Below are 24,660 nucleotides of genomic sequence, written 5' to 3' on the forward strand. Positions count from 1 at the left end.
GTTAGAATGGCTGCCAGTGGTATTTTCTGCCTATTGCGTCGAGATGTCGTATAAGAAAGAAGTTGCAACATTGAGAGTCCCGCTTAGCAGGTGCGAAGTTTAAGGGTTTCGGAACTCGTGTCTCCACGCATAACATGGAACCATCGGGAATTGTTATTTCAGCAAGTGAGGATAAATCACATCAATCTACCAAACATATGAGCGGCTTGCGCTGGAAATGAACCACAAAATCATCGTTTGGCAGAACCATGGGCAAGTTTCGTTGTTGCTGCGTGCTCGTGGGTGACTCACCTCGTTGCTACGCGCGGAAAGGAACCAATCAGCGTGACGGTTAGCGCCTTCACACAACCCAGGACAAAGCCGCCTTCCTGCAACTTGACAAGCAAGAGTCAAGGACAAGTCCATTCTCGTCGTGGTTCGTGTCGTCGTCGTCGTCGCCGCAAAGGGGTGGGGTTTAGGACGATTGAAACCTGTCGTGTCCTCCTTTGGTCGCATCCGTAGATTTTGCACACGCTGCCGGAAGACAGGTGGGACGCGAAAGGATCTACGACGGGGGGTGGGGGGGGGGGGGGGGGGGAAGGTTGTATTGTTAACTCATGCTCTACAATCTGGGTAGAAAGAGATCTTGAGCTACGATGTCTAACGCTACTGGTAGACAACTTTTCGTTGGCAATGTGAGGCACTACTTGGAATCACTGTTTTGTGAACACCGGAACAGCTAACCCTAATTTGTCAATATCGCAGTTGCCCTTTATAATCGGCTGGCAAGACCTGAAGGACTTGTTTCGAGAAGCCGGTAAGAAGAGCCGTGTATATTCATAGTGGAGTCTGCACATAATCTGTACAGACCCATCGCTCATGGATACCTAACGGCGGAACCTCGGTAGGTACCGTAATCCGTGCCGATGTTGCCACCGGGCCTGCTGGTCGTTCTCGGGGTTTCGGCACGGTCTTGTTTGCTACGGCTGAGGAAGCACAGGCTGCCATCAATCTCTTCAACAACTATGATTGGAACGGTCGCAAAATCGAAGTGCGTGAGGACAGAGCCGTCGCAAGCACATCAGGGGTCGCCACACCTCCCATTGCGATCGGTGCAGCGCCGGTAATTAATGGAAATGGTGCGTTTCGTATCCTGTTGGTCTACTGGTTTATATCTCGCCTAATGCTCAGAATCTGATTGATAACAACTGCCCTTGTTCAGGGAATGTCAACGTTCGTGCGTTGTACGTGGGGAACATCCCATACTCTGCAGGCTGGCAGGATTTGAAGGATCTATTCCGTCAAACTGGAAATGTCGTTCGCGCGGATGTTCCACAAGACTTTCAGGGCCGGTCTAAGGGATTCGGTACAGTTGTTATGAGTACTGTAGATGAGGCGCGGAAGGCAGTGTCGTTATTCAACAGTTATGAATGGAATGGCCGGCGCATCGAAGTTCGGGAGGATAGGACATTTGTCGAAGGTGCTGCACCGCGCGTGAACAACAACGCCAATTTTGCTACACCTGCATTCAATGGAGGCTTCTCTCCAGTTTTGAGTGGTGGAAACACTGCCGGACGCCAGTTGTTTGTCGGAAACTTGCCGTTTACAGTTCAATGGCAAGAGTTGAAGGACCTTTTCCGAGAAGCTGGAAACGTCCAGCGAGCAGATGTGGCAATGGACAACCAGGGACGAAGCCGTGGATACGGTCAAGTTCTGATGGCTACTGTGGAGGAAGCGCAAATGGCTATCAAGGTGCTTAACGGTCGAGAAGTGCAGGGTCGGACCATTGAAGTTCGAGAAGATAAATTTGCCGCGGATGCGTCCAGTAACATTCCTGGGACCCAAGTGTTTGTTGGAAATGTATGTAATTGGCACTACTTGATGTCGCTTCAAGTGATACTGACGAGTATTTGTCCCTTGCAGCTCCCATACTCATCCCGATGGCAAGATTTGAAAGATCTCTTCCGTCCCCATGGGCTAAACCCTGTACACGCGGATATCATGGCGGAACCAGGTACAGGGCGCTCAAAAGGATGCGGAATCGTCCGCTTCAACACGCCAGAAGAGGCTGAGCGCGCCGTTCAGGAAGTGAATGGTACTAATGTTGGTGGACGGAACGTGATTGTGCGTTTGGATAAATTTGCGTGAGTCCCCGCCTATCTCAATGGACTGGTGTGTCTAAAAAGCAGATCCTGAAAGACGAAATCAAAATAACTATATGATGCGATGAGAATGTGATGTGGGCATGTATCATTAGTTGCATAGTGATAGCATAATGTGTGTATATGGGTTGGTTGAAGGCAAGAGTCTCTGGTGCAGTTAATAATCAGCTTCCCAAAACCAAGCGGAAGCGGTGAAAATACTAGTTGTTGCACTACTGATGGATCACACGGTAATAGATCAAAAGGTGAGATGAACGCGTGAGGCCTCTGTCCTTGTCCTGTTACCCATTCATCATGTCAGTCGTCGAGACAACAGCTGTCTTCCAGGTATTGTACATTAGCGTTATTCACAGAGTGTAGCGTTTGCGTGAACAATCTTGTCATATGCATCGGATCGCTGGGTTGCATGCTCTGATGCCTGACTTTTAAATATTCCAGCCAGATCTTTTCAAGGGCAAGGTTGCGTTCGTGACCGGTGGGGGAAGCGGAATATGCAAGGGATTGACAGAAGCGCTCCTGAGGTTTGCAAACGCTGCACATTGAGAACGCGCGCCTTACCATTGACGTTGACTTGTACATATCTTCAGACATGGAGCAAAGGCTGCTATTTTCAGCCGAACACTTAAGAAATTGGAGACCACGGCGGCGGAGCTATCCAAGACGACTGGAAGCGAGTGTATTGCGTTAGCCGGTGACGTCCGCAACATTTCCGATGTTGAGAATGGCCTCAAAAAGGCTCACGAGCACTTTGGTCGTATCGATATTGTCATATGCGGCGCTGCTGGAAATTTTTTGAGTACAGCGGAAAACATCAGCGCTAACGGATTCAAGGTATACATACATACCCCCAGCGCATGTAACAGGCTCCAATTGGATTGTACATCTAATACTTGAGGATACATTTAGACTGTAATTGATATCGACTTGATTGGCACCTTCAACGCGTCCAAAGCTGCGTTACCATATTTGAAGGAGACACGCGGGTCTTTGCTAAATGTCAGCGCAACATTTCATTATACGGGCATGCCCCTGCAGGTAAGATATTCTCGCAACAGGTGGAATTGCGACTGTTGGGTTCTTATGCTGATTCAACACTTTAGGGGCATTGCGCGGCTGCGAAAGCTGGTATCGACGCGCTGACGAAGTAAGTAAACCTATTGTTATTTACGGGTTCACGCTATACTGCTGACAATGACCGATGGTAGAAACCTTGCAGTCGAATGGGGGCACTATGGCATCAGAGTGAATGCCGTAGCTCCGGGGGTGAGTGCTCTACTCCAATCCTCTGTGGCAGAGACATGGCTTCTCTAATTATGTGCAGCCCGTCGAGGAAACGGCTGGCTTCGATAAGCTTAGTTACGACAAGTCCAAGAACCAAGATATGATCCAGCTCATCCCTTTGCAAAGCGCAGGTGAACATCGCTTATCCTGTAGATGGGTGCGTTTGACTGCTATTCGCTCTGGCTAACTAGACGAATATTGCAGGTCGCATTAAAGACATTGAACACGCCGCGTTATTCCTATGTTCCCCTGCTGCGCGATGGGTAACAGGAGCAATTCTGGTAGTCGATGGCGGGCACTGGTATGTGGGGTAACCTTTGGTCATGTTTTAGGAGCATCTATCTAAATTTTCTTTTCAGGCTAACAAACACAGGGCTTGCGCCGCCTGCTGTCTGGAGGGGATCAAAGCTTTGAATCAAATAGCTCTAGTGCCGTCTTTATGTGGTAGCTTTTGTGTCAACCTGAAACAGCTGAGGTATTACTCGGTTTCATTATCGAAATTCAATAAATAGGCGAATCTACTTGCTGGCTTGTGCATGCTCTATATACCCTATGCGCTGGTCTACCACATCATCGCGTCTTCCGCTTCGCCAAAGACACTGTTCTTTGTTACCGTAAACTGTTCAGAAGTCACCTCCGCGATTGGTTTTCCTTTGAATAAAGCCTGACCATTCCGCCTGATGAAGTCCGAGATATATTTGTTCATTTGCTCGAACTCGAGCAAAAATCCATCATGGCCTTCAGGTGATATGATAACGATTAGCTCCGCATTGGGAATGTGCTCTGCCAGCTCGCGCTGTTCACCAATGGTGAAGAGACCGTCGCTTTCTATACCTGGACAATTATTAAGGATTAACAAGCCAGATCAATTCTACATGCTTACTGAATATGAAAAATTACCAATGACCAAGGTCGGTTGCGAAATTCTGGTCAATACTTCATGAAATTCTCCCCTCCCTCGTGATATATCGTGAGTGTCCATTTTTCGCGTAATGGAGATGTAACAGTTTGCATCGAAGCGCTTGACAAATTTATCCCCCTGATATCGCAAGTAACTTTGAGCGGAATAAACACGAGGTGCATTCTCGCCGGCCATCGCACTGGCGGCTTCCGCTGCGGCTTCTTTGGACTGGTGGAGTCGGATTTTGTGGCCTTCGTTGTGGTGAATAGCGGCACTTTCGTAAAGATTTCGTGTTGGTTCATCAAGAGGCTTCGGGGGCATCACTTTGCGGCCGAAACGGGATTCGAAGGAGTTCCGGGAGCGGTATGTCAAGAGCGCCTGCATCCGGGCCGCCGCCAGTCCTGTATTTGGTGGCTAATTCATGAACGAGAAGGATGAGATCAACAAAGAGAGATTACAGCAGTAGTATCCGACCTACGTTTTCTGCAGTATAATGTCCATTGGCTGTAAAGCGCATCAACAAGATAAAGGATCGCATTAGCTAAAGGCGACGCCAGGAGCGTGATGCAAGATGTCGCAACGCATACCGTAATTGGGATCACTATATATGGCTTGTCGCTGTGCCTCGCCCCAACTGATACACCATGCGGAGTGGCGACCCGAGGTTGCAATGGGTACAATGTTCCTGACATACTCGACCCCAAGACACGCCCACTCTAGCACCTTGTCGGAAAGAAGAGAGGATTTAGATGACCTGAAGTTTTCTACCTATGTTCACTTTGGCTGTACCTGCATTCCTCCCATGGAGCCGCCAATCGCGAATTGAATCTGTTTTACTCCAAGGTTGTCCAGAATCTGTTTATGCAGTCTACTCGTTCGAGATTGTAAATACAAATGAATCTTGGTGATTGGTTGTATTTCTTGATGTTACCTCACATCATCTCTAATGGTAGCAATAGGAAAATTCGGACCGTAAGGTTGATTTGTCTCGGGATTTGTTGTTACAGGCGAAGCGGTGCCATAAGGAGATCCAAGGACATTCCCACAAAAAATGAAGAACACATCGGTATCAAATGCTCTTCCTGGACCCAACAATGGACCCCACCTACGGAACATAAATTAGGAGGCCCGTTTGAAGCTTTCGCTGCCGAGGTTTCACACACCAGTCTTCAACGTCCGCGGACCCTGATAGTGCATGACAGATAATCATGGCATTGGTTCCTTCAGCGTTTAGCTTTCCCCAGGTTTTGTATGCCACAGGGACATCCCGAAGTGTAATGCCGGACTCAAGCTCAAACGAATCGAGGTGAACAATGGTCTGTTCGGCAATGAGGTTCCGGAGGTCTTTTTTTTGCGTAAAGGACGTCAGCGGTTCCTTGTAGCTCCTCATATTCACTGTGCAGACTTACTTGTCATCTCCTCTTTCAGGCTATGGGCGTATTATAGGTATGTGCTTTGCTGGGATGACCAGCGCTCCCCAAAATGTGCTGTGAAAATGCTCCTGGTTTGGTCTGATCACAGCTAAGCAGATCTTGCAGTCAATCACAGGTGACGTGACTCACGCACGAGCAGAACGCCAGGCTTTGCATCCGCAGCGCCCGGAATTCTTAATCGGTGATTCTCGCTGTGCATCTGATACCATCTATTTGTTACTGCTCCCTTTGACCTTGTGCTGGACGGTTGCTTATTTTGTCTTGTCTTTTTGTATTGGCATCTCGTTGAAAAGAACATCTGTCTCCTTCAACCCGTGTTATTTACCCCACCACTTTACTCATCTGTACTGAAGAACAGGGACGTGAGGGAGGCGCAGCGGAATGCTGATTGGTCCTTCATTGCTACGTTCTGCTACCCGTCAGTCAGCGCCCAGTACTGCGGACAAGGGACATGGGAATACGGAATCTACCGCTTTCCCACAGGATATATTGACGTGCGTAGGGGGAGACTGGGCGTTCTTCATAGCGGGTGTATTGACCTAATCCATTCCAGTGGTCCATCCGCGAATAGCACGCGAAACAGTATGAACTTTTCTAACTCCGCCAACAGCGAGGACGAGTCTAGTGGCGGGTCCCAGCATGACGTGCCGGTTACGACAGCTTCCCTAGCAGCAAGTACCGTGTTCGGTCGAGCGGATGAGAATAGGAAAAAGGTAATGAACACAGGATGGATTATGTTTAGACATATGGCTAATTTCCATTCACATTTCATAGGCTGGTCCATGTTGTGACCTTGATCGAGCCATTCATGCACTCTCACCAACTGCATTTTTGCCACCGTTCTCCGTTGAAATGTCACGATTACCAAAGCCCGTAATAACGATAGTCGAGGTATCTTGTACGAGTTAGTCAAATCGGTAACAGGGATGCAACGATGTTGTTGCTAAATTCTGTTGTGTGAAGGCGCAAAAGAGCAATGACATGTCTGGCGGACCGTATATCGCGTATATAATTCACACCGATATCCCCGATCAATCGGTGCACTATGAATGCAAGCACCGCTATTCAGAATTTGAAGCGTTTCGAAAGCTTTTAGTAAAACTGCACCCAACTGCTGTTGTTCCTCCCATTCCCGAAAAACACTCGGTCGCAGACTATGCCGTCAAACCTGGGAAGGCCAAAGAAGATCCACATATAATCGAAAAGCGCAAAAAAATGCTTCAATCGTTCTTAAATCGAATCGCGGCACATCCAGTTTTGCGCGAGGAACATGTTTTCCATAGGTTCCTAGAAGGTGGAGCAACCTGGGCGGATATTTTGTCAAGTTCCGGGCTCGGTTATTATTTGAAGAAAAGAGATACGGCAGTCAGCGTGAGCGAAAAGGGGTCTCTCAAGCGTCCAGGTGAGTGGATTGCAACTAATACCGACGTCGTTCAGATCTCCAATGTATTAATCTACCTTATAATGTTAACAGATTCCCATTTCCAGGCCGCAGAGGATTATACAGCAAAATTCGCCTCCCAAATTGTACAAACTCGTAAAGTGCATAAGTCAATGCTTAAGCACTCGTCCGATATGGCCGCTACCTACGCGGAACTTGGTGCAGCATACAATGGGTGGTCATTATCGGAAAGCAGTTTAGCCCATGCTATCGAGCAGGTCGGCCAGGCTGTTGACTCCACGGTTAGTGCTACTTCGCAGTTGGTGGCGGCTTTGGAAACAGGATTTGCGGTGCCACTCCAGGAGTACACCCAGTTCTCAAAAGCCGTCGAGAAGCTGTTGAAATGGCGACATAAGAAGCATGTGGAGTATGAAACTCTATCGGATTCGCTGATTTCCAAGCAGAGCTCATTGCAGAAGTTGGAAGCGTCCGAGTCTGAAGCGCAAAGGCTGTCAGCTGTTTTAAATGCTGAGGGAGTATCTGGGCACACCCGGCAGCTGAGCACGGGAGGAGGCATCATGGCAACTCTAAACTCTCTCATCGATAACGATCCTGCTATGACACGTCGTAACAATATCTCAAGGACGAAAGATCGCATCTCTACGATAGAGGAGCAGAGAGAAGTATGTAGGGCCGAATTGCAGGTTGCTAATGAAGAAATACAAAAGGATCTGGATAGGTTCCAGATGGATAAGGTGAAAGATTTGAGAAATATGTTACTGAGCTATGCTTTAGCCCAAAGAGATTTCCACCGAAAGGCCACCAAGGCTTGGGAAGAAGCCAAGGCAGAGGTGGAAAAGATCAAACCGTAGAATACTGGGTTGATGCAGAAATGTAGTGATTGTTGGTGGGAACCCGCCCTGCGATTTGTATCGTTTCAAAAATGAGCAGCGCCTTGTCTTGCGCTCTTTTTGCACTAAACTCGATAGTAGTTATCTGAATGTGCGAACTCTTAGTAATAAATTCTATTTCGGAGTGCACCGTGGTCGACGACAACCAAAGTCACGAGTCTAGAGGAATTAGGGAAAAATGGAAATATTGAATCGGACGCAATAATGCGCTACTTGGCGAAAGCTGCGACATACCCTGCAACATGAGAAGCGAATGTGTGCAACTCGTCGACGAGCGTCGGCACACCCTCCGCGCTGGTGAGTGGAGAGGTGACCTCGACAATCCACGAGTCATCGTTACCATCTACCGGAACACTACTGGTGACTTTATGTCGCGTATCAAGCTGGACGATCGTAAGTGACCATCGCTTTCAACGTGAAGTTCTTGCGGATTGCTCCACCTACGTGGTATATTCGAAAAATGGCGATTCTAAGGTTTCGGTAGGTGAAATTGTAACCCTTCCGGACGAATTCAAAATTAAACCTGCACGCCAAAGTCAATTACTACCCCGCAGTAGCGCGGCTGAACGAAAGCACACCAACTTGTAGCCTAGCATTTCCATGTATCTGAATGCATCACCCTTCACTTCTGACTCATACACAACTCGTTGAGTAGCACGTCGTCTATTGCCAGGTTTGGGAAGTTCCGGTGTGCCGAAAAAGCATATCTTCCTACGATGAACAGAAAAACAACAATGAGCACAAGACTGAAGGACAGGGGTTTTGATGTAACCGCCCCGTACCAATTCCGATTATGTAGTTTTGTGAAATTGCCATCGTCATCCAACACATTCGCACGTAACCGCAGCACAGTGTCATCGTTGCGCGCCGGTCCAAAAGGCGTCTCCACTGTAAGAGGGCAGTTTCGCGCTCCCATCACCAACACGGCAAATATATTGTGTAGGCCGCTCACGTACCTTCTGGAATGAATGAAATCTCGTGTTCCCATAAGTTTTGGCTCTCGTCAAAGTCAATTGCTCCGCACAGCCCAACCAGGCGCTCAAAGAGCTTTGGAAGGACAGAATGTGGGAGATGGGCGTGTAGAGAACATTGGACGTTTTTTCCTGCAGAACTGTCCGAGTTGGGCGCAAGTGGTTGGTGCAGAGGGTGACTCGTAGATCCTGAGCGTGAAGCACTCTGAGCGGTTACAAGAGCTTGTATCTGCTGATGGAGAGTTGGCATCCACGACCCATGCCGTATTGAGAGCATTGTCTGCCCTCTGATGCTATGCTCCAATTTGGGTTGATCCAAGTATCAGAGTCGGTAGCAGAGTCGAAGTAATCGTTGATGGGGTAAGCCGATGAGTCATCATCGGCTTGCACCTGCTGTTGACGATCCCTGGCCTGGCCATCAGGAGCACCGGGTGAACCAGCGACGGGGTCATGCTCTACCTCTGTATGGCGTTAACCGTTCCAATACCTTCTACATTCCATTGTCGCAAGCATCCAAATTTTCTTTTCGATAGGCTGTGATAAACTCTAGTTGCGTGAGCGCGACAGTGTGTTGTGACGTAATTGGCTCCTCCTACTGAATGCAAAGGTTCGAGATGGAATCTCTTTTGCAAACCATATTGCAGAAAGCTGCCATTGATACGAATCCGGAGACTCTGGCGGCTGCCCTGCGTCTCGCCGAGGAAATTCGTGCTGCTCGGGACGCCGAAATACGAGCTCTGGAGCTGCGATTGCAGAATAATGAGGCACAATCGCAGGCGCTAGCTTTGGACGTCAGATCAAAAGAGTTGGACTTGGAGTTGTCGCGAACCCGCAACTCTTCAGGGGTGTCGACGGTGCCAGGTGATAATCAAAGCGCTGGACTCGATAAATCCCTTCGCCAACCTCGCGCACATGAGTGGAATTTCAATTCGCCGAGCAGACTAAACCGCGAGGATGAGAAATACCCTGATGTCATAAGTACTACAGGAATCTCGTACTCTGCCGTTTGCTCACAACCGTTTCTTGAGCCTGCGACGCCCCCTACGAGCCAGACATCATCTGATATATGGTCAGCTACATCCCGGGCTACCTTCTCTGCTCCGTCAAACAACGCCACGAACTTGATGACTGCAGTCACACAGAGTGCCACCGGAGAAGTGCCAGTTCAAGGGCATTTCCACATTAACTCTCCTGTGACTGTCGGCAACAGTGACGCTTTGTCTGGCGTTTCTACGAAGGCGATCAGTTTGGTTTCTCCGGTGGAAGGTCAGATTTCTTTACTATTCGGACTCATAGTGCAGGAGATATAACCAGAATCCACATTAGGAGCCGGTCAGCCCACTGTGATGGATCCTACCACATCCTATGGACTCGCGGCTCCGTACAATTACGGAAATCAGACATTTTCGGCTGCAGATCCTTATTCAAACACTTATACAGCGCGTTATAACCGGAATCACTGGAATGATAGCCTTCATGCGCTGTTTACATTTGGTCTAGAAGACTTCGGACATACTGCCATGCCACGCACAAATGAATATTACCTAGCAATGGAGAATTTACCAACAAGAACAGCAGTAACGGCCGATCCCGCGCTGCGCGCTTCTCCTCTAGCGGGAACAACACTACCCGTGTCATACCAGTTAGCACGCGAAAGGGATTCTCCCGCTCGGGACCGAGCATCACTTGAACAGTATCGCCCCCCTGACACATCGGAATCTCCTGAGCTTCCGCCCAAGTTGGTACACCCATCGCCCCCAACATCGCAATCGTCACGCATCCACTCTGCCTCGTCCACCAATCAACGGAAAAAGAAGCAGATAGTTGAGGAAGAGGCTCGATGTCGTCGTTGTGGAAAACTAGTGGCAATTTATCTGCTACATGGTAATGATGTGTCCCTAAATACCACATATCGAATTGACGTTCTGTGTTGCGACTGTGGAGGATGTGATAATGGCACAGGCCAAAGATCCAGTTCAGCTCACACATCCGCACTTGTTCCTGGTTCACGCAAGCGAACGAGTGCCTCCAAAGAGGACGAAAGGGCGGCGTGTGAGGTGTGTAAGCGCCAGGTGGCGATAGGTGGTGTGAGGCTGGTAGGTAAGGAGCATGAAAAGGACCCAAACAGCGATCCGGACTTCGGAGTTGAAATCATTTGCAGGTACGATGTATTCTGGCATTGGCGGTGTCCGGTCGGTTGATCGTTCCCGTATCTTATATTGTTCCATACTGAATATAGTAACTGCCGAAACAAGTATGCTCTTTGTACCGAGTGTGGAGGAGGCGGTAAGGATAATGCGTCGTGTATTGATATTAGTGCCAGAAATTTCTCATAAGGTGGCACTGTGTCAGGCAAATATCGAACTGGAAAATGGAGACCGCTAGGCCTTTTCCAGCCAGGGCGGAGGACGTGCAGGCTACCTCATGTTCGCATAGGATCAACACCAATCCATTTTCAAGAGTGGCTCGTACCGTCGTCATTATCAGCAAATCCGGAAGACAGAAGTCTTGTGTTAAGGGACATTGACAAGTGTGTTCCTTGCATGTATTTCCATCGACTGGCGATACCCGAGGTGATGGAACTTGATCCTCCTAACGAGTTGGGAACTTTCGAGCAGCTACAATATCGCGTAGCCTTAAGATGCCAAAGCCTACGGGACTTTGTTTTGGGTCCTGATATGGAACAGTCTCATGGGCTGCGAAGGTACTTCGGAGCGGCATGGATAAAGCGGGTGTCACGACATTTGAGAAAAGAGCGGGGCACCAAAGGAGCAACTTCAAGACGTCAAGAACCCAGTGAGGGCGATTTCGCTGGTAGCGCAAGCGGGAGGACAGCTGGTAGGGCGCCTGATAGGGAAGAAAATGGGCACCCAACGAAGATGGTAGCAATGCTGATTATGTGGTGGGACATGAAGGCAGGATGTTTGCGACTCGCTGCACTTCAAGCTTTGAACACCGAATTTACAACAGGCGGCATCATTTTTCGAATGTGCCGCCGTGTCATGGAGCGTTGCGTTGCGGATCGGGAAGCTATGGCAACGGCAAATCCTTCTAAGGCACCACCACCCATCAGTATCCTTGGCTTACCTGTGTTCGAAGAGTTTGCTCGATTGCAAGCAGTTCAACATACGCTGGAACGGCTGGGATTTCTCCCGTTGCAAGAATTCGAGCGGCAGCATCCAGAGATAAATCCAGAGGTAATTGAGCGCTCATTACTTGACAGGAACGGCCTATTTGGTGGGCCACCACAATATCCACGAGCATTCTTCGTCGGCAACGTTAAACACCTGCTGGCAGGTCCGTGGGGGAAGGAGAGTAAGTCTGGCAGAGGAAAGAAAATTGAGGACGAATCTGTTGAGCAGTTAGTACAAGCGTTATCGCCATCATAGACGCACCAAGCATAGATTAGTGATGGCTGTTTCTGTGGTACTTTTTGTTTCTGTGCATATCGCACGAATAAGCTTCGATCTTAGAAATCCTAGTTACCGTTCATAGCAACCGGTAGCATCATCTAAGTGCTGGTGATGTGCCTGTGGACCCAGCTGTGCTTCGATCCTCCAACATGGCCTTCTCCGGAGAACTGCTCACAGACAGTCACAAATCCGTCGTTCCCCCTCTCAATTTTGCCATGGTGGCACCAGGTGTATATCGTTCCGGCTATCCAAATAAGAAGAATTTCCCATTTTTGAAGAAGTTGAGATTGAAATCCATCATGTATGTCACGAGATGACCGTCCTTTCCGTGCTATATAAGCATCATGCGTATGCTTTAGGTATCTTTGCGAGGACGAGTATTCTGAAGATACTTTGGCATTTTTGGGCGAATACGGTATCAAAATATTTCATGTGAGAATCTCGGGGAACAAGGTTGGCGTGCATGGATAACGTATGCTACTGGCGAGGATTTGGGTGCTGAACGCTTGTTGTTCGCGTAGGAGCCTTTTGGAGAAATAGACCAAGCGGAAATTGCAGGAGCTTTAGTCGAGGTGCTGGGTTAGTACTCATCGATTTTCGCAGGGTCGAAAAGCCATTGAACTAAGGACGTCCCTATGAAAGATACCAGAAATCATCCGAGTAGGGCATGAATTTTTGTACCGCAGTGCTGATGATTTACATTGACACACCTTGATGAAGTGCTTATCCACTGTAACAAAGGAGCGGTGAGTTGAAAATAGTCATTATGCACTGTCCTTGGCCAGTTTCCTTGAGATATCATGTTCCAGCATCGAGTCGGGTGCATGGTGGGATGTCTTAGAAAACTGCAGAACTGGTCCATGACGTCGATATTCGATGAATATCGTCGATTTGCAGGAACGAAGATTCGAATAGCAGATCAGGAGGTATGAATAATTGAAGTCATAATGGCCCGTTATAGGACCATTCAGATTGATCCGTCATCACATCCAGTTTATCGAAGTTTACTCCGAACCGGTTTTGTATGATGGAGAACACGCCCCAAGCTGGCTTTGATGAGAAAGGTCCTCTGACGGGAGCGTAGTGTATATAGGATTTTAAATTATTAATGACGAGTAAATACAACCAAGAAGCACGGTCTATTTCCTTCCGCTCTGAGGCACCCGCAACTTATCCTGCGTAATGGAATGGGCGAGACTTCTCTCCACCAGCAAGGTGCAGGTGAGAGCCGCGGGGCTTGTCTCCACCTGCGGCTCGTCGCTGCGGTCCTAAAGCTATGTCCATGTACTCTCGGATAAGGGCAGCGAGTTCCGTTGCTTGAGGGGTCGTAAACACGTACTTGGAGCCTGACCGGCGTGTTAGCAAGAGCCATATAAAAGTATTGATCAGTAATTTCAAGTACCTGCAGACTGACTTCCTGTTATAAGTAGCAGGCTGTTTAATGATGGGCTGAAGCTCACTACATCGTTGTACGGGTGCGTGATCAGTGGTGTCTACCAATTAAGTCAACGTCAAGTCAGCGAGCAGAGCGGACGCGAACTTCCACCAACTTTATGTTCGTACCTTTGCAAACCGAGCAAAGATATGGAGGGCTGTTGGACTAACAGCCAGCCAACATGAGCTTGGGATATCCTTGCTATAATTTTGCTGTCAAAGGCACCCAGTTTGATCAGCCAGGTGTGTGCTTGGAAGATATTTTGTTGATGATGCTAGCTGCACTTACCCCAACTTCGAAGATAGTGCATCCATAATACGGCCAAGAACGGATAAATTGTGAAATTTCTGTGTTTGCCTGTAGAGCACTCGTTCCCAGAAACTCCATATGCTTTTCTTCCACCTTTTTTTCTACGCCAACTTGGCGGTAGCGCTGTGGGATATAGCTGGAACACAAATTTTGGTAGTTAACAGGTGCGTCGTAATTGACATCGCCGTAGTGAGCTTGCGCATGCAGAGCGGCAAGGAAGATCCCTTCATCCTCCGTCACGGGGAATACACCGCGAGCGACGTCTGCCAATGCTTGTGCCCGGACCAGCTTTTCTTCCGCATCGGTCTTGCAGGGTTGCAAAGGATCCAAGAATATTCTCTTCTTAAAAACAAAGCGCACATGCTCTGTGCTATTTTCTGCCTTTGCGATCTTTTCCCATCTGTAAAGAGAATCTGCGATCCTCTCCTCCCGATTCAGCGCGCGTTCGATGCCTCCAAAATGTTCATAGATCGCAAATCCATGGAGCGTTTGCAGTTTCACCCTCTCAAGGAGGGCGCTATACACCATTTCGCATGTGTCCGGAGGCTCAATTGGAATTGCACGCGATTGACCATCCATAAGATGAAACCGGATCCGCATTGGAGTTAACTTCGCCGCTTGAAGGGCTTCATCCCTCGATGGCGGGCACTTGCGTGGTCCTGCACCAATGGTCTTGTGCAATGTCCGGAGACAGTGTCGTGCATGTTGGGCTTCTTCCGTACGAGGCTTCTTTGCTTTCATATCAACAACGCTGCAGCGCCGTAGATGTGCCTTCGCGTATTCCAATATCCATCCGCTTGGTGCAAGAACACCCGTGACGATGGACATGAGCTTCCACATATTGATGGCCTGCATGCTGTCAGCCTCAGGATGGTTCGTGGTATATTTGATGAGCTGAAGGTAGAGTTCATTTGCCAGGTATGGTAACTCTAAGCACTTTTCTATAATTTCTTGAAGTGCCGGGATATTGCCAGTTGCGACATCCGGCACTAATCCACCAACAGTGCCGATGAAGCTGTGAAGCGCTGAATGGCGAAATTGTCCACTGAATGAGAACACAACAAGCAAAGGATGAAAAGATAATGCGTAGTCCCATCAACATACTGTTGGATGCTTCCGCGGCCCACACCTCCACCTCTGGGTCTGACAATGAGATCAGCGATGTCACCAATGGTTTCTATGGAGTGTTATAGCTTGAGACTGCTTTGCGTGCACCCAGAACTTCAGACGAGATACAATACCATTGAGAAGCTCCAATCGGCAGTTGTGTAGTCTTCAATGTTGCCCTGGTTTACTCCAGTGTCCTCCACTGCTGGTGTCTGGGCGAACGAAGGTGATCTGACAATAGATTCATCAGAAGCCGGTCCTTCATCCGATGCTGTCCTCTCTTGATCATCTGTTGCCTTCCGGCTACCAGTGCTTAATTTGCGCTGCAGGGTAGTATTTGCGTCCAACCCACTTGAAGCGGTCGCTGGTTTGTTACGCGAGCTGGTAGTAACCAGTCTGCGGAGTGGCGACCATTTACCCCGCTTGCTAGGACCACCATCTGGTCCCGGTCTTCGCATGATGCCATGCTCTAGTAAGGCAATCCTGTATTTTTCCACATCGCGGAGTAACGAAGCTATATCCATATCCTGCACATATGACTCTTTCACCTTTTTCATGTACTCAGTAGTTGGGCAGTATTCACGGATTAGGCCGACTATCTCATCGGCCTGATCAGTAAAGAATTGATACACTTCAGTGGACTCAAACTCGGCGTCGTCGCTCGCAGGCACGGCCATAATGGTGACCAGCCCATTCTCATGCTCGTAACTTTTGACGTCTTTGTATGCGAAACTAAGAATCGTTTCATTGGTGCGTGGATGAACAAAATCAATGCCCTCATTGAACACGGCGAGCAGAATACTTTCACTGTAGGGCCAGAAGCCCTTATGCTGTTGATAAACAAAGCGTGACGTGCATTAGACGAAGAGTAATTCGCATTAAGGCCAAATGGAAGACACACCTTGACAGGGAAGAGGGCGGCACCGTAGTGTTTGAATTCTTTCACAGATTCCAAATACAGCACCTTTGCTTGCTCTGCTGTTGTGCCGCGTAGCTTTTGATATTGCTTCACTATTCCTTGAACCCATGCTTCGCGAGGCTGATTAGGCACAAGCCGGGGTGCAACCCACGCATTGAGTTCTTTAACGCTAGAAAGGTATTTGCACTGAGTACGACTATAAACACACTACCAAGGTTGCTTCTGGGGAGTAAGGCACTTACAATCTCGCTTCAGCAGATGCCGCATCGCAGTCGCCAAGGAGGACCTGAGCTCTCAATGCTGCCATTTGCATTGCAACGCGCTCTGTAATGGGATACAGATCTCTTGCCACACCATCGACAGCTTGTGCATATAAAAGTGCGTATTCTACAGGATCTGTTACCTCCTCATGAATGTTCCGGAAAACACGTTTTTTCAATACAAGACTCGCATCGATGTTAATTGCTACGTAAATGGGAAGAGATAAGAATAAAAGATTTGGATTCCGAAGGTCTTTTTGGTACCTGGTGACATTGACGTTTCTCCTTTCTTTCTGCGAATTGTACCCCCTGCATCCTTCTTCTTAGGGTCCTTGTCTTTATCCCAGGCCGCAATGAAATCCGCAATGTAATCGGTTGCTTTGACCGCCCTATCGCTTCGCAAAGTAACCTCGAACAGGGACCAGCCAGTCGAATCCCTCAGCTCAATTTTGCGTGCAATGTCCTTCACGATATCCCCGGCCGTTGTCGTCAATCCCACTGCAATATCCAATTCTCTACCATCCAGCAGACTAAATCGACACGGTAACACTCCCCCTGACTTTAGTGTGATAATTTCCAATGTTGAAGGAGGGTTCTTGCGAGCACCGTTCAACATCACGCGTTTAACGGCCTCTTCGGCAGCGATGGCCAACTTTCGCACTACATGTTTCTCCTGAGTAACGTAGTGATCAATTGTTCTATGAACAAATCCCAAGAGGAATTTGGCAAAGATCTTTGACGGCGGAAAAGAGGCAGCGGCCAGTGTGAGAACCTGCCATCCGTTGACCATCATTTGTTCCCAGGATTTTGGTAGAGTTTCTTTTGGTGGGGTTACTTGTTTGATCATCTGAACAAATAGCTCGTCGCGGATCTCTGGGTTATGGATACCATTGCCGATATAAGCTTGGATAAGTTCTTCGGCTTTCTTTGCCCCTGGCTCGGTGGCCTTCATGAGGACTAGAGAGAACAAAGGTAAGCTTTCTTCAATATGCCATGTCACACTTGGAAGCAGTATCATACGCTTAAAGCTGTCGACAGCAAGGTGATCCAAAGCCTCTGTCTTGTTTGGTATCTTCGTCATACTCATCGGTATAGGGTTCTGTTGATAGCGGGTTTACATCAGGTGCACATCATGGAAACAAGGCTACCATTATAACCTTTGTGAAAGAAAGCATCTCCTGCATATCCACCGTCTGGCGCTTTTTGGTAATTGTGGCAAATGCATTTGCTTTAAGGTGTTGCTATGCGGGGGGGGGGGGGTGTCAACCATTGACTTTCTGCCACAATGCATAGTTCATCATAGTCTTACTTCAAGGTGCTTTTGCGCGTAAACCTCCATTGAGAACTCTCGGGAGTTGTAATCTATCTTCTCAACCAAACTTTCTTGAGATGCCTAGAGCAATAAATAAATAATAAGCTATCTCCTCCGCAGCACATTGCAACCATTATTGTTTTTCTTGCCTCTCTCTCCTTCATGATCGGATTATGCTTCATCACCTTTCCTGTCCCCGTCGCAAGATCATCTCTGGAAGCATTAAGGCTCGCCACGCTCTGTCTAGGCGTGGCTTTTTGTTCCACAGGTTGAGGCCTTACGCCTACAGATTGTCTTCCAGCTACCGATTGTCTTCCAGCCGGAGCGGCAAGATTCGTCACACTCCTGTTGACGGCTCGGTGGGGAACGATAGATGGGGGAGGTTCGTCAAATAGAGAGTCAATGTCTGCCGTGAGGGCGGCAGCCATTTCGGCCAGTACATCGGCCCCCTTTATTAGGGCTGTGCGCTTCGTTGGGTCAAAGTCGCCCAGGAAAGCGAAAAGGTTATCAATATCTCCGCCTTCTTTTTTGGCGGCAGCTGGTGTGACCGACATCGCAAGGTCGGTCGGCAGTGCCGAAGGGGTCGTTTCCTAGTTGCTTCCGTGAGACCAACAATTCTGACATTTGATGAAATCATGGGTAAAACAAGGACATTACCTTCTTTTTATTGACCACTTTTGCGAAGCCAATAAGCTATATAACACCTACAGTGTCAAATGGTGCAGCTAACAACGCGGAATACAAACTACTTTACCTTTTCACCGTCTTCCCTAGATGCTGGAAGTGACGCTGGTGCTTCACCAACGCTAGCTCGCCGCTGTCCAATATCGCTTAGCTTGGTTGCTTCTGGAACTTCCAATTCTATTTCGGCGGCTCGCTTCTCCGCCATCCTCTTTTCGGCAACCTTCTTTTCGGCTGCCCTCTTCTCCGCAAGCATCTGTCGGTAATAATCTCGTGCAAACCACCCTCGGGCTACAGCCTGTATTTTGAGAATGGCACGACTGGTCCTCTTGTACCGCCTCTTACAGATAAAGCCTTTGATGTAGGTTTGCAGAACCCTAGCGGCCTTGAGCATTCTGAGATACCGCTGCCGGTACATGTATCCCAGCATGCATTTTTGGAGTAGAACAACCTTTGCTCTCAAAACCTGTGCCGCACGGTCTTGAATGGCGGCAAGGGTCTCTTGCTTCAAGAAGAGTTTGGTCTTGCCGGCCTGCCACGCACCATCACCAAGATTTGCTTCAGCGGCTATCCCAATAGATATCTTTTTCACGTCCTCCTTTTTGTAGACCATTCCAGCCGGTATGAGACACTTGAATTCTCGCACGAATCCGTCATATGGGAGCCTCATGGGATATCCAGCTTTTCGGATGCGGATGGTGTCAAGCATACCAGAGTACCTCAACTGGGCCAAGACCATATCATCATCAAAATGGAAGGCTTCCTTCTCTTGATTGGGCTTGATGCAACGAACATAATGTGGTGTTGTGGCAGCAAGCGTTGTAACAAGTGAAACGAGTTGATTCCGAAATTGGGTGCCAGCTGTTGGTTTACCGCCCCGTGGGCCTTTGCCGGAATCGTCCTTTTCCTCCTTGGGGAACACCTTTGCAATATATGGTACCTAGGGAGATTTCTGATTAATGCGTGAGCACATGGTGCGCAGACAAGCATCTCTATTACCGAAGACCCTCGGACCAGTTCATACAACTCCTCTTGAATTGCATCTTTGTTCTTGTCCAAGAAAGAAGCAACTGTGTAATTTACCTGTCGATGAAAAAGTGAGCCTCCTCATTGTGCGGATATCGTCCCATGTTCCCGTCCGCGACTTACATCTCCGGCATAGTGCCTTACGCCAAAAACACCTTTCTGAGTTTTGGCCTTGATATAGTGAGGGTGCTTTAGGTGGGCTTGATCAAGTTTGCTTAGCCAAGAGTCGTCTGTGCCTTTGGGAAAGCGAGTTTCTTCATCCAGGAGGGAGAGAATGCCAGCGGGTTTGGCCTGTTGACGACGACAGTTATTAGCGGGTCCGGTTTGGAAGCGGTCACTACGGCATATTATACCTCAATGAGTTCCAAACACAGTGCGTTATCTTGGAACTGAATCTTGTCCCATTTGATATCCTCTTTGTCGTACTATGAAGAAGTTAGCGGGCGACCAGGATTTTCAGAGTAGCTGCCTCAAACCATCATACCTCCTCTTGCTCGATTTTGAAGATGAATTGATTGAAAAACTGCTGTAATTTCTCGTTCGTGTAGTTGATGCAAAACTGTTCGAAGCTGTTCAGCTACGACAATGAAGAACACGGATTCAGTCGTCGTGCGCGGAGCGGTTTCTTGCACTATTACTGCCAAACCTTAAACACTGTAAAGCAAAAGATGATTGTTAATGCATTGTGGAGCACTAGAATTCGAATTGCTCTACACAACAAACCTTCGAAACCGAAGATGTCCAATACACCAACGAAATTTGCCGGTTTTTCTTTTGGAGTTAATGATTTGTTTATGAACTCCACCAATCTCTGGAAAAGACTATCGTACACCGCTTTTGCAAACGAATCTCTTGTATCATTGGCCTGGGAGCGACACTAGGTAGTCTTCCTTCTAGTACGCTAACATACACTGTACTCTGTTACCTGGTTGAGCTTGTATGGGACCATAGATGTTTCTCCGCGAATCACCAATTTCTTAAAGCACAGAGCGGTCTTCAAATGCTCTCCATTGATCCCCATCAGTGAGGCAACCTTTTCTATCACATCCATGTTGCGGACTTTGACCGACTCTTTGTTATCTTCCTCCTTAAATTCAATGTTTCCAATCCACAAGATTGCAGAGAGGGCACGGAAAAGAGCATCTTGATCTACTGGTGACATCTTCAACACAGTCAACGCCAGCTTCAGTCCTTCAAAGTTTTTGGAGTCATCGACGTAAGGTATTTCGATGCATCCGCTTTGATTGAGATAATAGTAACTGTCTGGTGCCTCTAACATGTACGACTGTCTTTCCGCATCGTTTACTCCAGCGACTAGCTCGTAAAAGATGTGGTAGTTACGTTCGTCCGGCGCTTGCTTTGCAATGCGTGATTTCTCCAGCAGATAATTTACGATAGAGGCGCCAATGATTTGGGAGGACCGGTTGAAGTTTATTTGAATAAACTTACCGAACCGAGAGGAGTTGTTATTTCGTACGGTTTTGGCGTTGCCTTTGTAGCATTTTAAGGAGAATATGATGAGACTCCAATGTGTCTGTATTCAAATACTGGCCCATCCGGCAGTGTAACTCACCAAAACTCTCCAAAACTGTGTTGGCCTCCAAAATCTGCTGTTCAACCCATGACTCTTGGCTCTCTTTCGAAGTGACAGTGGTCAAGTACTGCAAGATCACTTTGGTGCTCTCCGATTTCCCAGCTCCAGATTCGCCGCTGATGATAACCGACTGGTTGATTTTGCTGTTCCGTACGTTTGCATAGGCTGTCTCGGCAATGGCGAAAATATGTGGCGGATTTTCGTTGTGGCGGCGATGTGTATATTGCTTGAGTATTGGCTGTGGATGATTGTTGTGCGTATCATCAGTACAGAGTTTGCATCACGGCGGTAATAGCGCCAATTACTTACGAGGTTATATATGTCCATCTTCTCAAAAGGGTTAAGGGCCACGAGGATAGAGCCTGTGAATGTCTAAATCGGAGACGAATCGAGTTCAAACGGTTGCTCATGGCCACATAAACACCGTAGTCACCATCTTCTCACATATATTTTCCTCGCAGCGTATCTCTTCTTTAGGTTCTCCATAATTGCCCCCTCGGTCAGCTCCGACAGCGTTGTCATATCCTCCACGGTGTCCGCTACAGGAGCGACGTTGGGACATCAAGGCACAAGTGCATGATATACAATCCATCAGATATAATTCGGAAAGATGACAGCGATAGTGGGACGGACGGGGATGACACAATAATCAGTCGCTGGTAAGCACTGCTCGCATCTGCTTCTCTCCAATGATGGGTAACATGCTTACCCATTTTGCCTGTATACTGGGTTTCTACTTCTTAGCTTGTCTATGTACTCCTGGCAGCAAGTCTCTTGCTGCAGCCTCTTAAAAGAGAAGGCCCACGGAAGAGCAAATGGGTGAGAAAATGGGCCGATCAAAGACAAGAGTCGATTCACAGCAAAGACCCAAGGTGTCAACTACATGAATTGGATCTTTCCTGGATCTTTCCTGTGCATAAGCCAAAATTCCTAAGTTTTCCAAAATAGTAACACTAGCTTATGTATGCCTTTTGAGTTACGTGTAGTAGTGATCGGAACCGCTGCATTGGGGTCAACATAAACGTGCCGTGGAAACATGCAATAGTCCATTGGGATGAGAGAGCACATGGGACGATGTGACAAAGGGAGTATGTCTCTCGGCCTGCATATTGGGCTGTCAGTTAATATGGGATATGCTCAAAGTGCATCGGAGATTTCTTACTTAAGCAAGCCGTAGTCATTCGACCCTTGCGTGCTGGATCTCTGGATATGAACTGCTAAAAAGAACTATACTTAATGGCAGAATATGAGAACCGTCAGGAGAGCGAGGAATCCCATTGCGGTATATGTCTTGGAGGGACCATTGAAATTATTTTGTCGATTTGCGGGGTCATGACGATGGGATGAAATCTGTCCGTCGCATGTGCGAGTAACGGGCTATTGAACTCTATTTATTGCCCAGTACTGCCCTACTCTAACATACACAATGCCTTGTTACCACGCCCTTCCACTTTCTAGTGTAATATAAGATGTCCATGCCGATCGTTTTGTTTCCTTGGCCGCAGCAGCATCAACCGATGACGCCATTTCTCGCTTACACCTGCTCCAGGTTCTTACAAAGTCAGAAAGAAAACAGATTAGGAGCAAAGTCAACGAGTATATTGCCAAAAAAGAAATGAACAGAAGATCATAATTGGTACATTCTATAATACAAATACTTGTCCACGAAAATGCTGGGGCTTGTACACCGCCCCATTTCAGCTGAATACTCAGACAGCCTTATTGGCGAGAACCACCCATTGGAATCCAGGTCTCTTCATTCCTGTTCAACCGTTCAGTCGACACAGAGGGTGTTCTTTCCTCATCATTCCTCAGACTTTCCTGGCCCATCGGTATTGCATATTCCCCAGTTCCGTCCTTGGTTGCCCCCTGCATATGCTCCCCATTGCTAATTGCCCCGCCTCCTACGCCATCAAAATTATGGCCACGACTCACCCCAGTAGCCAACCGGTCGGTTTCAGCAGCTCCTCGTTGGTGTGGTTGCACCACGTCTTCAATAATCGCGCAATGGTATCGGTAATTGTAGGTTGCGACGATGGCACCAACAATTCCGCCGACAAAAACGTCTTGCCAGCGATGCCAGTAGTCATCAACGCGGGATATTGAGATGAGGAAGGCTAATATAATAGGTAAAATCGTAATGATATATTTTGGTGCGAGTGGAGCACGTTTAAAATTGAGATGCCGTGAAAGGTAAAGTGCTAGGAAGCCAAGGCCAGCCCAAGAGACTAATGACGATACTATCATCAGCCTTACAGGAACGATGCCAAAGGTGGATGACTCGATACATACGACTAGAGTGTCCACTGAAAAAGCTCTTTCTGCCTTCTTTGACCTCCTTTTCGTCACCAGTACAGTACGCCACCATCCGTAGGGGATCATTCTCGACAAGGACGGGTTTACATCGGCTGAGAAAGTCTGGCCGCAGTCCACCAGTGGTGATTTTAACAACTTGGGTGAATAGGAGAGTGAATGCCAAAGCAACGCATAGTCCTAGCGTGTATATGCGCAAACAAGCGTGAAACAGTCAACAGATGGTAAATAAAAAGAATGACGCACCACAGCCCTACCTAACAACGACATGTGAGCGTCAAATACACTCCTCTTGAATAGCAGAGATATAACCAATATGAAAACAACGGGCACTCCCACAGCCAGAACAGCCAATAGCCAGCTTGGCACAGTTTCATTCTTGTGAGGATATGCAATGGAAATGTCGGAGGCGAAAGCGACTCGCTGAAACGGCTGGACTAGTTCCAAAAGTGCAGCAGCGAGAGCCAATAATACAACGGCAACTATGGTGGAATGTGTAAAATGAATTAACAAAAAATTCAAGTGCATCAACATGCTTCACAACGTACCCCACTCCCAAATACATTCTTTAATGAGATGCCACAGGTTGTTTGTGTGTATTGCATACAGGACGTGTGCCCGTGCCGGCATGTTGAGTGGTGATATCGACCGTGAAGGAATAGTGAAAAAAGAAGAAGAGTTGCTGGCAGCCTTCCCAATGGCGTTGAAGAAGAGTTGGAAAGCAAGGCGGAGGAAAACGATCGGAGTCTTCCTTTTATCTAACCGCTGATGTAACTCACGTGGTGAGTAAACGTCATTGTAACGTACCTTCCATTGTGGAATTATTCTTTTTTATTGTTTATGTTCATATGATGCCATTAGGCAATGCAAGCGAAAAGGTAACGAGGATAACGTTGTTGTTGGTTATCCAGCAGGTAAACGACGAATCAAGTGGACATTGCTTTGTTCATACTAGTAGCTTTTTGTAAAGCTGTTGGCTCGTGTTGCTTCCAGCAGTTCTTGTGTACTTGTTGAGGACTGGCCATAAACCACCAAAAGAGGGACTACAAGTGTGCTTGATGCATGTAAAAGACAGGATAGAATCTCCACGGGCCTGATCTCGTTGCCCCTGGGGGGATCGCTCGTATCGCTCAGGCATATGCAGCTAAAGCGCCTTTTTCCTGTGCATTATGTGTGACACCTCTAGTTCATGCCAGATGCATCTAATAAACTCTCCACAAACTTTTTATTTTCTCAATGATGGCTCCTTTTTGAAAGTATTTATTGAGCCTG

The 24,660-nt window shown here is 47.9% G+C and overlaps 9 protein-coding genes across 10 annotated transcripts; 5 read left to right on the forward strand and 4 right to left on the reverse strand.

Annotated features, from left to right (window-relative positions):
• Nucleotides 1–635: 635 nt before the first annotated feature.
• On the forward strand, nucleotides 636–2,127 carry SPPG_06998 (uncharacterized protein; the record flags this gene model as incomplete). Its single annotated transcript, XM_016755175.1, has 5 exons — nucleotides 636–674; nucleotides 745–796; nucleotides 888–1,118; nucleotides 1,202–1,839; nucleotides 1,903–2,127. 5 exons carry the CDS (start codon nucleotides 636–638, stop codon nucleotides 2,125–2,127), a joined length of 1,185 nt encoding a protein of 394 aa, XP_016605562.1.
• A 308-nt stretch (nucleotides 2,128–2,435) lies between these two features.
• On the forward strand, nucleotides 2,436–3,836 carry SPPG_06999 (uncharacterized protein; the record flags this gene model as incomplete). The annotated part of the gene is made up of 9 exons (XM_016755176.1): nucleotides 2,436–2,468; nucleotides 2,580–2,662; nucleotides 2,729–2,972; nucleotides 3,048–3,176; nucleotides 3,242–3,285; nucleotides 3,347–3,404; nucleotides 3,463–3,553; nucleotides 3,627–3,723; nucleotides 3,782–3,836. The coding sequence occupies 9 exons, from the start codon at nucleotides 2,436–2,438 to the stop codon at nucleotides 3,834–3,836; spliced, it is 834 nt and encodes a 277-aa protein (XP_016605563.1).
• Nucleotides 3,837–3,851: 15 nt separating this feature from the next.
• Nucleotides 3,852–5,833, reverse strand: SPPG_07000 (homoserine O-acetyltransferase). Its single transcript, XM_016755177.1, has 8 exons — nucleotides 5,733–5,833; nucleotides 5,487–5,667; nucleotides 5,255–5,428; nucleotides 5,113–5,191; nucleotides 4,911–5,046; nucleotides 4,802–4,827; nucleotides 4,323–4,737; nucleotides 3,852–4,256 (listed from the first exon to the last, which is right to left on the reverse strand). Exons 1-8 carry the CDS (start codon nucleotides 5,737–5,739, stop codon nucleotides 3,985–3,987), a joined length of 1,290 nt encoding a protein of 429 aa, XP_016605564.1. The 5' UTR covers nucleotides 5,740–5,833; the 3' UTR covers nucleotides 3,852–3,984.
• A 42-nt stretch (nucleotides 5,834–5,875) lies between these two features.
• SPPG_07001 (uncharacterized protein) lies at nucleotides 5,876–8,240 on the forward strand. Its single transcript, XM_016755178.1, has 5 exons — nucleotides 5,876–6,250; nucleotides 6,310–6,469; nucleotides 6,531–6,647; nucleotides 6,720–7,158; nucleotides 7,231–8,240. The coding sequence occupies exons 1-5, from the start codon at nucleotides 6,138–6,140 to the stop codon at nucleotides 8,007–8,009; spliced, it is 1,608 nt and encodes a 535-aa protein (XP_016605565.1). The 5' UTR covers nucleotides 5,876–6,137; the 3' UTR covers nucleotides 8,010–8,240.
• SPPG_07002 (uncharacterized protein) lies at nucleotides 7,339–9,351 on the reverse strand. The gene is made up of 6 exons (XM_016755179.1): nucleotides 9,005–9,351; nucleotides 8,831–8,936; nucleotides 8,631–8,759; nucleotides 8,493–8,571; nucleotides 8,283–8,431; nucleotides 7,339–8,207 (listed from the first exon to the last, which is right to left on the reverse strand). The coding sequence occupies exons 1-6, from the start codon at nucleotides 9,294–9,296 to the stop codon at nucleotides 8,150–8,152; spliced, it is 813 nt and encodes a 270-aa protein (XP_016605566.1). The 5' UTR covers nucleotides 9,297–9,351; the 3' UTR covers nucleotides 7,339–8,149.
• Nucleotides 9,352–9,618: 267 nt separating this feature from the next.
• Nucleotides 9,619–12,408, forward strand: SPPG_07003 (uncharacterized protein; the record flags this gene model as incomplete). Its single annotated transcript, XM_016755180.1, has 4 exons — nucleotides 9,619–10,285; nucleotides 10,346–11,180; nucleotides 11,259–11,305; nucleotides 11,372–12,408. 4 exons carry the CDS (start codon nucleotides 9,619–9,621, stop codon nucleotides 12,406–12,408), a joined length of 2,586 nt encoding a protein of 861 aa, XP_016605567.1.
• Nucleotides 12,409–12,581: 173 nt separating this feature from the next.
• Nucleotides 12,582–13,488, forward strand: SPPG_07004 (uncharacterized protein; the record flags this gene model as incomplete). Its single annotated transcript, XM_016755181.1, has 7 exons — nucleotides 12,582–12,733; nucleotides 12,792–12,885; nucleotides 12,954–13,011; nucleotides 13,075–13,092; nucleotides 13,153–13,178; nucleotides 13,242–13,358; nucleotides 13,426–13,488. 7 exons carry the CDS (start codon nucleotides 12,582–12,584, stop codon nucleotides 13,486–13,488), a joined length of 528 nt encoding a protein of 175 aa, XP_016605568.1.
• A 26-nt stretch (nucleotides 13,489–13,514) lies between these two features.
• On the reverse strand, nucleotides 13,515–21,974 carry SPPG_07005 (uncharacterized protein). The gene is made up of 26 exons (XM_016755182.1): nucleotides 21,785–21,974; nucleotides 21,520–21,614; nucleotides 21,385–21,447; nucleotides 21,055–21,313; nucleotides 20,407–20,972; nucleotides 20,205–20,346; nucleotides 20,128–20,135; nucleotides 19,966–20,058; nucleotides 19,835–19,906; nucleotides 19,605–19,772; nucleotides 19,455–19,538; nucleotides 18,529–19,395; nucleotides 18,432–18,467; nucleotides 17,924–18,364; nucleotides 17,772–17,855; nucleotides 17,620–17,703; nucleotides 17,483–17,561; nucleotides 16,727–17,419; nucleotides 16,445–16,667; nucleotides 16,185–16,371; nucleotides 15,418–16,113; nucleotides 15,281–15,353; nucleotides 14,156–15,201; nucleotides 13,996–14,079; nucleotides 13,835–13,925; nucleotides 13,515–13,778 (listed from the first exon to the last, which is right to left on the reverse strand). The coding sequence occupies exons 1-26, from the start codon at nucleotides 21,786–21,788 to the stop codon at nucleotides 13,603–13,605; spliced, it is 6,414 nt and encodes a 2,137-aa protein (XP_016605569.1). The 5' UTR covers nucleotides 21,789–21,974; the 3' UTR covers nucleotides 13,515–13,602.
• Nucleotides 21,975–22,424: 450 nt separating this feature from the next.
• On the reverse strand, nucleotides 22,425–24,127 carry SPPG_07006. 2 transcript variants are annotated; one of them, XM_016755183.1, is made up of 5 exons: nucleotides 23,937–24,127; nucleotides 23,646–23,870; nucleotides 23,368–23,568; nucleotides 23,011–23,303; nucleotides 22,425–22,627 (listed from the first exon to the last, which is right to left on the reverse strand). In XM_016755183.1, the coding sequence occupies exons 1-5, from the start codon at nucleotides 24,016–24,018 to the stop codon at nucleotides 22,610–22,612; spliced, it is 819 nt and encodes a 272-aa protein (XP_016605570.1). In that variant the 5' UTR covers nucleotides 24,019–24,127; the 3' UTR covers nucleotides 22,425–22,609. The 2 variants fall into 2 exon arrangements, with proteins under 2 accessions (XP_016605570.1, XP_016605571.1); XM_016755184.1 differs by lacking the exon at nucleotides 22,425–22,627 and having other exon boundaries at nucleotides 22,656–23,303.
• Nucleotides 24,128–24,660: the final 533 nt, after the last annotated feature.

This window comes from Spizellomyces punctatus, assembly GCF_000182565.1.
Source record: "Spizellomyces punctatus DAOM BR117 chromosome Unknown supercont1.14, whole genome shotgun sequence".
Lineage (NCBI taxonomy): Eukaryota > Fungi > Chytridiomycota > Chytridiomycetes > Spizellomycetales > Spizellomycetaceae > Spizellomyces > Spizellomyces punctatus.

Excerpts from the sequence above, each read along its gene's own strand:
- SPPG_07000 (XM_016755177.1), bottom strand. Across the intron at positions 5,192-5,254 it reads ACCATTAGAGATGATGTGAG|ACTGCATAAACAGATTCTGG; the intron begins GTAACATCAAGA and ends TCGAACGAGTAG. Across the intron at positions 4,738-4,801 it reads GACATTATACTGCAGAAAAC|CCACCAAATACAGGACTGGC; the intron begins GTAGGTCGGATA and ends TTCATGAATTAG.
- SPPG_07001 (XM_016755178.1), top strand. The coding sequence starts at position 6,138 with ATGCTGATTGGTCCTTCATTGCTACGTTCTGCTACCCGTCAGTCAGCG. Across the intron at positions 6,470-6,530 it reads CGGATGAGAATAGGAAAAAG|GCTGGTCCATGTTGTGACCT; the intron begins GTAATGAACACA and ends CACATTTCATAG. Across the intron at positions 6,648-6,719 it reads CCGTAATAACGATAGTCGAG|GCGCAAAAGAGCAATGACAT; the intron begins GTATCTTGTACG and ends TGTTGTGTGAAG.
- SPPG_07002 (XM_016755179.1), bottom strand. The coding sequence starts at position 9,296 with ATGCTCTCAATACGGCATGGGTCGTGGATGCCAACTCTCCATCAGCAG. Across the intron at positions 8,432-8,492 it reads CCATTTTTCGAATATACCAC|CTTGATACGCGACATAAAGT; the intron begins GTAGGTGGAGCA and ends ACGATCGTCCAG. Across the intron at positions 8,208-8,282 it reads TTCGCTTCTCATGTTGCAGG|ACTCGTGACTTTGGTTGTCG; the intron begins GTATGTCGCAGC and ends TAATTCCTCTAG.
- SPPG_07005 (XM_016755182.1), bottom strand. Across the intron at positions 17,704-17,771 it reads ACGCGCAAAAGCACCTTGAA|CAACACCTTAAAGCAAATGC; the intron begins GTAAGACTATGA and ends CCCCCCGCATAG. Across the intron at positions 16,114-16,184 it reads CCGCCCTCTTCCCTGTCAAG|CATAAGGGCTTCTGGCCCTA; the intron begins GTGTGTCTTCCA and ends GTTTATCAACAG.
- SPPG_07006 (XM_016755184.1), bottom strand. The coding sequence starts at position 24,018 with ATGCCGGCACGGGCACACGTCCTGTATGCAATACACACAAACAACCTG. Across the intron at positions 23,569-23,645 it reads CGCTCACATGTCGTTGTTAG|GACTATGCGTTGCTTTGGCA; the intron begins GTAGGGCTGTGG and ends TATACACGCTAG. Across the intron at positions 23,304-23,367 it reads TTTCAGTGGACACTCTAGTC|TCTCTTGGGCTGGCCTTGGC; the intron begins GTATGTATCGAG and ends TATCGTCATTAG.